General features: G+C 42.3%; 1 protein-coding gene across 2 annotated transcripts in view; it reads right to left on the bottom strand.

Moving 5' to 3' along the window:
- Positions 1-1236: 1236 nt before the first annotated feature.
- LOC115203813 (probable global transcription activator SNF2L2) overlaps positions 1237-11378 on the bottom strand; it is a 53546-nt gene continuing 43404 nt past the window's right edge. For both annotated transcript variants that reach the window (XM_029768831.1, XM_029768832.1), the window contains exons 3-7: positions 6589-6824; positions 3947-4052; positions 2466-2567; positions 2184-2325; positions 1237-1929 (exon numbers count right to left, since the gene is read on the bottom strand). In XM_029768831.1, the coding sequence (XP_029624691.1) occupies positions 1793-1929; positions 2184-2325; positions 2466-2567; positions 3947-4052; positions 6589-6824 (723 nt within the window). In that variant the 3' untranslated portion in view covers positions 1237-1792. The remainder of the gene's footprint in view (positions 1930-2183; positions 2326-2465; positions 2568-3946; positions 4053-6588; positions 6825-11378) is intronic.

The following is an 11378-nucleotide window of genomic DNA, read 5'->3' as shown; positions in this document are numbered from 1 at the left end:
GCCATCGGAGGCTATCGCTTGTGTATCTTTGCAACATTGGTATTTACATTTGATGAAACATTTAGTCAATTTCAGTTAATATCCTTTGTTACTCTGGTAATGTTGAAGCTATGGTGAACTTGAGGTTGATCAATGTTTATTTATGAGTAAATCTGGCTTTGATAATGGCCCGTGTCTACCCAGCTACCGACTTCATCGCAAATCATTGCACTAAACCCATTACTTATCCAGAGATCTGTAGAGTATACAAAGCAAATCTGGTTGTGCAAAGAAAATCTGGTTTAGCATATTGAAACAAGAACACTTACTCAAATGAAATGGATTCATAAATAAATATTTGATTGAATTTGTTCTAGTCTGCTTCTGATTGATTGCATGTGTGTTGAGCTTTGATTGAAAGAGGAAGGGTGGGTTGTAAGCAGACTTTCATATCACAACACAAACGGAATGCAATCAGATCAGATTAGACCCCGTACTATGCAAAAATCTACTCCTTGCATAATGCATTCAACGTTGTTTCAATGTTGACAAGAGAAAGAAAGATGCAAGAGATTCAGACACTTTTTACATCACATCATATACTTTCCTCAGAGAGAGTGACATATAATAGCCCAAATACAGTTCATTTTCCTTTCTCGCGCTCCTGGCTGAGACTATACAAGCGTAGCGGATGGCTAAGTGCATTGCTACAGCATTATCATACATACAAAAAGAGTGATAAGCACAAGAATGGGTACAATGCTGTCTTTCACGTTACGTCTCAGCAAACTTTACCTGCAATTTAAACAATATAAACATATTCATATAATCAGTCCTTGGGCTATAGAATATGTTCCTGCTGGCTTCACTGATGTCTTGCCTTTCTTTTTACACAAAGCAGGATTAGTACAGAAGAACAGTAGCGACTTGTACACAAACTTCTTCATGCCAGAATCGGGGTCCCAGCGGGTTGCTTTTTCTTGCCAAAAAAAGAGAGAAACAAAAAAAAGACGTCAACACAAATCCATACTGTCTCCTGCTGGGAGATCTCTTTTTTTCCTCTTTCTTGTTTGTCACCTGGGACTTGCTAGTTGCCACTCTAAACCAAACTCAAAAAGACGCAAAAATAAGACAAAAAGCCCATGAGTATAAAGTATAAAACTTACACCTGAAGTGATACAACTTTATCTGTTAATAACTGCTTATTAAGTTTGAAATCAACGTTGGTGGTCAGGTCGTTCAGAATACACAATATTGTTCAAATACACTTCTCCTATTTGGAGTTTTATTACAGAATCAAATTTCATTTTAAATCCACACATTTTGAGATTTGAAACAATCCAGTAGTGTCCATCCTGGTCATATTGAAGAACTGACCAACCATGTTCTGACATCTCCCATACCTGTACACAACATATAGAGATGTTATCAACAGGCGCCACTCTCTGAGGGTGGTCTCCGTCTCAGCAGAAATACATTCTAATTTAAAAAACAAATGGAAAAAGAGTGGAGAGATATCCTCTGGTAAAGCATTAAGGATACACACAGTAGCTTTCACATGAAGACCGAGGGAGCAACATCATTAAAAAAAGCCTAAATAACAGTAAAAGGACTTGAACATTTGAGGCTGCATTAATTATTTGAGGACCAACATAATTAGTTAAGGACATTCCTTTGAGTAGCTTTCTTGACTTGAGATGAGACAAACCTTTTGCAAGGTGAGCAAATGAATAAGCTGCAACGCAAAAACAGTCACAGTGGATAGAAAGAAAGAGGATAAGGAGGATAAATGAACTAGCATTGGTCCTCCAGGTCAACCCTCATCTTTAGCTGTATTGTCCTCCAGATCCTCATCGCTGTCTACATCACTGTAGACTGTCTTCTTGACCTTCGTCTTTCTGCTTCTCTCCTCCTTCATCCTCTGTTTCCCCTGCTTTGCTGCCATTTTCACTGAAAAGAGAGGATTAAGAAAGGAACAAAAGAGAGTTGAAGGCACTAGTTTGCCATTTACTTTTTATAATGACAACCAGATATTAGTTTGTCCTGTCATTGATCTTTGTGAAAATAAATAATTTCAAGCTACTCAAAATCTAAATAATGTTGCTTGATAACTTGGGTGAGTGAAAGTGAAAAATGTCTTGATCTTGATCTTCTCATTGTGTTTTCACAGAGTTTATTTTGAGATCACAATGGCTGGGTCTCACCTGCTGATGAAACCAACTGATTGTCTCGACCTCCGTCATCATCACGGATGGCAGTGCTGTCCTGTCTCACCTCATCATCAATGACAATCCTTTGTCGTGCACTCTCAAACACAGACTTGAGAACAATCGAGTCCTCAAATATCTATGGCAAACACACACAACATAAAGCAAATTAGCCTCTCACAATCATTAGCTGGGGGCATCATGGTATGTGGATTTTATGTAGAACCGTAGGCAGTGACATTAATTCCAGTGGCCCTAGATCACATCCCTGAGGCACACCTGAGATCCCTCCAGGTTGAAGGTCTGGGCGTTGTGACACAGCAGTATGATGTCTTTCTCCAGATCTCCCACACTCCTGTATTTATGATTGCGCACCCGCTCCTACAAAAAACAACACATGGTCAGAAAACATGTACGCTCACATAAATACAGTGTAGTACCTGAATCCAAAATTATAGAAAAGTTTGCTCAGATGACGAATATGCTGAATTTTTTTGTTTATGGCAACCACAGGGTTGTGGAGGGACCGTTGGACACATGAAAGGCTAGCACTGCCATCTATGACTTTGTTAACAGGTCTTGGTCTAGTTGGTATGTGGGAAGATTTGTGGGTCGATCTGGTGGGTTAGAGTTGAGATTTGGTGGTGAGCAACCAGAAAGCTGATCGATGGGTTGGTTCTGCGTTGAATTGGTATGTGGTAAGATGTGGGTGGGTTGGTGTCGTGCTGAGTCTATAGATTGCGGTGTAGAGCAGGGGTGCCCCTTCTAGGGGGTGCGCCCCCCGCGCCAATGTTTTCTGTTGGGGCGTGAGTCCTGACATAATTTTTGTGGGGGGGGGGGGGGTAGTAATCAAAATAATATATATACAGTACCAGTCAAAAGTTTGGACACCTTCTCATTCAAGGGTTTTTCTTTATTTTTACTATGTTCTACATTGTAGAATAATTGTGAAGACATCAAAATTATGAAATAAAACATATGGAATCAGGTAGTAACCAAAGAAGTGTTAAACAAATCCAAATATGTTTTATATTTTAGATTCTTCAAAGTAGCCACCCTTTGCCTTGATGACAGCTTTGCACACTCTTGGCATTGTCTCAACCAGCTTCACCTGGAATGCTTTTCCAACAGTCTTGAAGGAGTTTCTACATATGCTGAGCACAGCTGTCATCAAGGCAAAGGGTGGCTACTTTGAAGAAGCTCAAATATAAAATATATTTGGATTTGTTTAACACTTTCTTGGTTACTACATGATTCCATAGGTGTTATTTCATAGTATTGATGTCTTCACTATTATTCTACAATGTAAAAAACAGTAGCAATAAAGAAAAAATTGGAATGAGTAGGTGTGCCCAAACTTTTGACTGGTACTGTATGTGCAAATATAAATACAGGTGCATAATAATAGATAATAATTCATTGTGATGCTGATTTAGGTTATATAAAATGCAATATGAACAGAAAATGGTGTGTTCCCAAATCTCTGCATTTAATTGGAATTACTTTTTAAGATGGCTAACTGTTTTACACAAAAAGTCAGGCTATTTGCAGTAAAATAGCCTACTATTTTTGTGGAGGCCTACAAGTGCACTGTATTCCAATGCATTGTGATGCTGTTATGAACTATGAAGGGTTATATCAAATGCAATATGAAAATGTAAAATGCTATGTATTTGTGTCTAATTTGATCAAATATAAAATAGGGGACCCTGTGTGAAAAAGGTTAGGAATCTCTGGTGTAGAAGGTCCACTGAGCCTACCCTGATCCTCCTGAAGTCCACAGGCTTTCGGATCAGCTCATAGTACTCTGACACCTCCTTCCTAGAAGGCAGTTGGATGAAGCCTTTGCTGATCTGACGGCCCAACCTGGAAGCATTTAGCACAGGCTCTGTTACGGACCAAAACTCACAGACCTCTCCAGACAATAGTATGTGATTTGTTTCAAATACTTTCAGTGTTTGATTGAGCCTGCCTGGAGTGACAGATTGGCCAGATTTAGTTCCATTGTGCCAATCAAGTGCAGCCAAAGAAAACATACTATTTGAAGTCAGGTCCGATCATAGAGATAGATACAGTGGGGGGGGGGGGGGGGGGGGGGGAGTTTTTGATCCCCTGCTGATTTTGTATGTTTGCCCACTGACAAAGAAATGATCAGTCTATAATTTTAATGGTAGGTTAATTTGAACAGTGAGAGACAGAATAACAAAAAAAATAGAGAAAAATGCATGTCAAAGATGTTATAAATTGATTTGCATTTTAATGAGGGAAATAAGTATTTGACCCCCTCTCAATCAGAAAGATTTCTGGCTCCCAGGTGTCTTTCATACAGGTAACGAGCTGAGATTAGGAGCACACTCTTAAAGGGAGTGCTCCTAATCTCAGCTTGTTACCTGTATAAAAGACACCTGTCCACAGAAGCAATCAATCAATCAGATTCCAAACTCTCCACCATGGCCAAGACCAAAGAGCTCTCCAAGGATGTCAGGGACAAGATTGTAGACCTACACAAGGCTGGAATGGGCTACAAGACCATCACCAAGCAGCTTGGTGAAAAGGTGACAACATTTGGTGCGATTATTCGCAAATGGAAGAAACACAAAAGAACTGTCAATATCCCTCGGCCTGGGGCTTCATGCAAGATCTCACCTCGTGGAGTTGCAATGGTCATGAGAACGCTGAGGAATCAGCCCAGAACTACACGGGAGGATCTTGTCAATGATCTCAAGGCAACTGGGACCATAGTCACCAAGAAAACAATTGGTAACACACTATGCCGTGAAGGACTGAAATCCTGCAGCACCCGCAAGGTCCCCCTGCTCAAGAATACATATACATGCCCGTCTGAAGTTTGCCAATGAACATCTGAATGATTCAGAGGACAACTGGGTGAAAGTGTTGTCGTCAGATGAGACCAAAATGGAGCTCTTTGGCATCAACTCAACTCGCCGTGTTTGGAGGAGGAGGAATGCTGCCTATGACCCCAAGAACACCATCTCCACCGTCAAACATGGAGGTGAAAACATTATGCTTTGGGGGTGTTTTTCTGCTAAGGGGACAGGACAACTTCACCGCATCATTTGACGGGGCAATGTACTGTCAAATCTTGGGTGAGAACCTCCTTCCCTCAGCCAGGGCATTGAAAATGGGTCGTGGATGGGTATTCCAGCATGACAATGACCCAAAACACACGGCCAAGGCAACAAAGGAGTGGCTCAAGAAGAAGCACATTAAGGTCCTGGAGTGGCCTTGCCAGTCTCCAGACCTTAATCCCATAGAAAATCTGTGGAGGGAGCTAAAGGTTCGAGTTGCCAAACGTCAGCCTCGAAACCTTAATGACTTGGAGAAGATCTGCAAAGAGGAGTGGGACAAAATCCCTCCTGAGATGTGTGCAAACCTGGTGGCCAACTACAAGAAACGCCTGACCTCTGTGATTGCCAACAAGGGTTTTGCCACCAAGTACTAAGTCATGTTTTGCAGAGGGGTCAAATACTTATTTCCCTCATTAAAATGCAAATCCATTTATAACATTTTTGACATGCATTTTTCTGGATTTTTTTGTTGTTATTCTGTCTCTCACTGTTCATATAAACCTACCATTAAAATTATAGACTGATCTATTCTTTGTAAGTGGGCAAACGTACAAAATCAGGAGGGGATGAAATACTTTTTTCCCCCACTGTAGATAGCGGACTCTTGTGACCAAAAGCTTGTTCTAGCATGGGCAGAGTCATTGAGGAATTTCACAATTTTCAATTAGTTAACTGGGTGGGACTTCCTATGGGATAAGGAAGGATCACATAATTCCAACAGGTCACCAGGAGGGATCAGCCAATGAAATATACTTGGTGGCAGTAAATCGCCAACTTTGGCTCTATACCTGTTCAAACAATACACTTTAGGTCCCTGTGTGCACCCTTTTAGTTTGTTTGCCAACTCATACAAGTAGTAGAATAAGAAAATGGACTTCCATTTTTTTACATCTAAGTCATTTAGCAGAGGAGCAATTAGGGTTAAGTGCCTTGCTGAAGTAGCACATCAACAGATTTTTCACCTAGTCATGTTGGAGATTCTAACCAGCAACCTGGCCCAAAGCGCTTAACTGCTAGGCTACCTGCTGCCGATGCTCTCACAGATGCCATAATGGGACAAATACAATCTAAGTCTATCTATTTAAGTCCTCTCTGTCTGATCATTTCTGCAGCACACTCTTCACACTGTGAAATGGAGGGAAACAATAAGTAATTCATGTTGAATCAGTCCCTGCATGGTCTAACATCAAACTTCACTGCACTTCTAATCCACACATTGCTAATTAGTAGTTAATTAATACGTGTGGACATAATTGCATCATAATTACATAATTAACACAGTGCTCATCCCCAATTCTCCCTGTTAATCTCACCCATCTTTGTAGTTGATGACCATATCCACCAGTGTGCTCAGCTGCTTGGTGAGCTCGGGGGGGTTGGGGAGCAGTTTCTCCGCCGGAGGTCGTCCCCGGCGTTTCTTGACCTTTTCACCTTCAGCCTCCTGGCCAGAGTCTCGTGACTCTAAGTCTTTGTTGCCGTGGTGATCACCTTTCCGTTTCTTCAGGCTGATGTCCTCTTCCATGTCCTCCAAGACCCCGTTCTCCTCCACCTTGAGGAGGAGGAAGAAGAAGTTCTTCAGTATTCAAAGATGACCGCAATATACTTATACATTAAAGCTGAAAATAGTTCACAAATCTTAAGATAAACCATTGGTGTATAGGTCTATTGCGGTCATCTTTGACTTCTGGGACTTTATTTTTGTCAATCTGTTTGTGTAAACAATTTAAATCTCATTTGGTACTTGCTCCCAGACAAACTAAACAACTTCTTTGCTCGCTTTGAGGACAATACAGTGTCACCGACATGGCCCGCTACCAAAACTTGTGGGCTCTCCACCGCAGCCAACGTGAGTAAAACGTTTAAACGTGTTAACCCTCGCAAGGCTGCCGGCCCAGACGGCATCCCTAGCCGCATCCTCAGAGCATCCGCAGACCAGCAGGCTGGTGTGTTTACGGACATATTCACTAAATCCCTATCCCAGTCTGCTGTTCCCACATGCTTCAAGAGGGCCACCATTGTTCCTGTTCCCAAGAAAGCTAAGGTAACTGAGCTAAACGACTATTGCCCCATAGCACTCACTTCCGTCATCATGAAGTGTTTTGAGAGACTAGTCAAGGATCATATCACTTCCACCCTACCTGACACCCTAGACCCACTCCAATTTGCTTACCGCCCCAATAGGTCCACAGACAACGCAATCACAATGCACACTGCCCTAACCCATCTGGACAAGAGGAATACCTATGTAAGAATGCTGTTCATAGACCACAGCTCAGCATTTAACATCATAGTACCCCCCAAACTCGTCATTAAGCTCGAGACCCTGGGTCTCGACCATGCCCTGTGCAACTGGGTCCTGGACTTTGACGGGACGCCCCCAGGTGGTATAGGTAGGAAACAACATCTCCACCCCGCTGATCCTCAACACTGAGGCCCCACAAGGGTGCGTTCTCAGCCCTCTCCTGTACTCCCTGTTCACCTATGACTGTGTGGCCATACACGCCTCCAACTCAATCATCAAGTTTGCAGACGACACTACAGTGGTAGGCTTGATTACCAACAACGACGAGACGGCCTACAGGGAGGAGGTGAGGGCCCTCGGAGTGTGGTGTCAGGAAAATAACCTCACACTCAACGTCAACAAAACAAAGGAGATGATCATGGACTTTAGGAAACAGCAGAGGGAGCACCCCCCTATTCACATCGACGGGACAGTAGTGTAGAAGGTGGAAAGTTTTAAGTTCCTCGGCGTACACATCACAGACAAACTGAAATGGTCCACCCACACAGACAGCGTGGTGAATCAGAGGGAGGCTTGCAAGCCAAAGAACACCATCACACCCGTGAAGCACGGGGGTGGCAGCATCATGTTGTGGGGGTGCTTTGTTGCAGGAGGGACTGGTGCACTTCACAAAACAGATGGCATCATGCAGAATTGAAAATTATGTACATATATTGAAGCAACATCTCAAGACATCAGTCAGGAAGTTAAAGCTTGGTCTCAAATGGGTCTTCCAAATGGAAAATGACTACAAGCACAAGTGCACCAGTCCCTCCTGCTGCAAAGCATCCCCACAATATGATGCCGCCACCCCCGTGCTTCACGATCGGGATGGTGTTCTTCGGCTTGCAAGCCTCCCCCTTTTTTCTCCAAACATAACGATGGTCATTATGGCCAAACAGTTCTATTTTTGTTTCATCAGACCAAAGGACAGTTCTCCAAAAGGTACGATCTTTGTCCCCATGTGCAGTTGCAAACCGTAGTCTGGATTTTTTATGGCAGTTTTGGAGCAGTGGCTTCCTCCTTACTGAGCAGCCTTTCAGGTTATGTCGATATAGGACTCGTTTTACTGTGGATATAGATACTTTTGTACTTGTTTCCTCCAGCATCTTCACAAGGTTCTTGGCTGTTGTTCTGGGATTGATTTGCACTTTTCACACCAAAGTACGTTCATCTCTAGGAGACAGAACGTGTCTCCTTCCTGAGAAGTATGAGTTTATACTTGCGTACTATTGTTTGTACAGATGAACGTGGTACCTTCAGGCATTTGGAAATTGCTCCCAAGGATAAACCAGACTTGTGGAAGTCTCCAATCTTTTTTCTGAGGTCTTGGCTGATTTCTGTTGATTTTCCCATGATGTCAAGCAAAGAGGCACTGAGTTTGATGGTAGGCCTTGAAATACATCCACAGGTACACCTCCAATTGACTCAAATGATGTCAATTAGCCTATCAGAAGCTTCTAAAGCCATGACAACATTTTCTGGAATTTTCCAAGCTGTTTAAAGGCACAGTCAACTTAGTGTATGTAAACTTCTGACCCACTGGAATTGTGATATATGTGAAATTGTCTGTAAACAATTGCTGTAAAAATTACTTGTCAAAATAGATGTCCTAACCGACTTGCCAAAACTACTTTCTTAACAAGATATTTGTGGAGTGGTTGAAAAACGAGTTTTAATGACTCCAACCTAAGTGTATGTAAACCTACAACTTCAACTGTACATTTGCTGAAGCATTATGATAACTCAGCGACACAATGGTAAGCATTAACTGAGCTGGGCTTGTCTCAACGGAGCCTTATAATGCTTTGAAAAGATCCAGGAACCCAAATTATTCTGGTGGATCCAATCCTCCCTATAAAACGTGTTTTGTTTCCAAAAGGTATCGAAATTGTCAACAAACGTTGCACACATTAAGCTGCAATAATCACATAGCCAGTTGTGAAGAGAAAGAATCCTGCTAAAGCGTTCAATGCCACGATTCAGAGAGGTCACAGGGCCAGATGTCGTCTTTTATTAGTGTTTATCAGAGAATCAATCAGCTCTTTAAAATTGTTCAGAGCTGCCATTCATAAGGACATTAAAACCCACATGCACTACGATAGAATCGATTTCCTTGTCCTGGCCTAGAACATTCAGGAGCAGCTTTAATGTAATTTACTCAAGCTCCAGGATAGGACATTGTTTTTGCACCAGGAACAATGACATTTCTTACCCTTGAGCTGCCCAAAATCACAGCTGGTGAGAAGGACAAGGAAATCAACCCACTCCCACGCTTCACAGGATTCTGAGAATCCTTTAAGGATGGGCGAGAGACAGGAAAACTTGAGCCCGCGGCTTCTGGTGCAGGCCTCCGACAGATGGAGAAGCCCCGCTCGATTTGCCACAGGGACAGGTACCCCCAGCGACAAAGATGCAGGAAGATCAGGCTCCAGGGCGGTGAAACTATTTCTTGTTTGTATCTGCTCCGGGCCTCTTGTTGGGATGTTGATGGTCGCATCCTCCTCTTGATGTGCTCCTTCAACTCCACTATTAGATGGGGGAGGAGAGGCAGGAGATGGCTCCTCTGGCAAACAAACTCCGGGCAACACCGGCCAGTCAGACAACGACAAGGCAGAGATGCATCCAACAAGCGAGAACGGCCTCTAGCCACCACTCTGCGTTTTCCTAAGTTTCTTACGTTGCAACTTGCTTGATCAAGGAAGCCAGTTCAATCTTATAATCCTCGGCAAGCAAACAAATGCCATATTGGAACTCTGAGTGATCCAGTTTGTCCCGAAACAAAACGTAGTAGATACACCTTATACAGCACTGGAACCATTCATTTACTTCTCCAGACAAAAAGGAATCCCTTGCAAACTCCTCTGGGACTAACTTCGTTAGCTTGTCGGCTAGTAGCTAGCTAGCTAAGGTTAGCGGCTCTGTCAAGCAGGCTTCAACCTGTCTGTTAAGCGGGACTCCGGGACAAGAAATAACGATCCTAGTTGTTAAAAGCTTGTTGTTTTTTGTCAAAAACAACAACAAAAATGACTGTTTCCAGAATACAATGTTCAGCTGCGCACTCTCACCATTGGCCTCATGGTGAAATCCCTGAGCGGTTTCGTTCATATCGGCAACTGAGATAGGAAGGACGCGTGTATCTTTGCAGTGACTGGGTGTATTGATACACCATCCAAAGTGTAATTAATAACATCACCATGCTCAAATGGATATTCAATATCTGCTTCTTTTTTTACCCATTTACCAAGGTGCCCTTCTTTGCAAGACATTGGAAAACCTCCCTGTTCTTTGGGTTGAATCTGTATTTAAAATTCCCTGCTCGACTTAGGGACCTTACAGATAATTATATATCTGGGGTACAGAGATGAAGTAGTTATTCAAAAATCATGTTAAACACTATTATTGCACACAGAGTGAGTCCATGCAATGTATTATGTGACATGTTAAGCACATTTTTACTCCTCAACTTATTTAGGCTTGCCATAACAAAGGGGTTGAATACTTATTGACTCAAGATATTTCAGCTTTTCATTTTTTTATTCATATTTAAACATTTCGAAAAACAAAATTCCACTCTGACATTATGGGGTATTGTGTGCAGGCCAGTGATACAAAAAATCTCAATTTAATCAATTTTAAATTCAGGCTGTAACACATCAAAATGTGAAAAACCTTCTGAAGGCACTGTATATAAAACACAGACAAATAGCATTTTTGACTGCACTGGGCCTTTGACTTAGTTTGAGCTAAGGGATAGGTCATAAGATGGCTGAGTTATTGACAAATAAAAAAAATGATTAAACCACTTTAAATCCACTACAC

This window comes from Salmo trutta, chromosome 12 (assembly GCF_901001165.1).
Source record: "Salmo trutta chromosome 12, fSalTru1.1, whole genome shotgun sequence".
In the NCBI taxonomy this organism is placed as follows: Eukaryota; Metazoa; Chordata; class Actinopteri; order Salmoniformes; family Salmonidae; genus Salmo; species Salmo trutta.
Note: the sequence above shows the minus strand (reverse complement) of the source record. Positions and strands in the feature narration are given on the sequence as shown.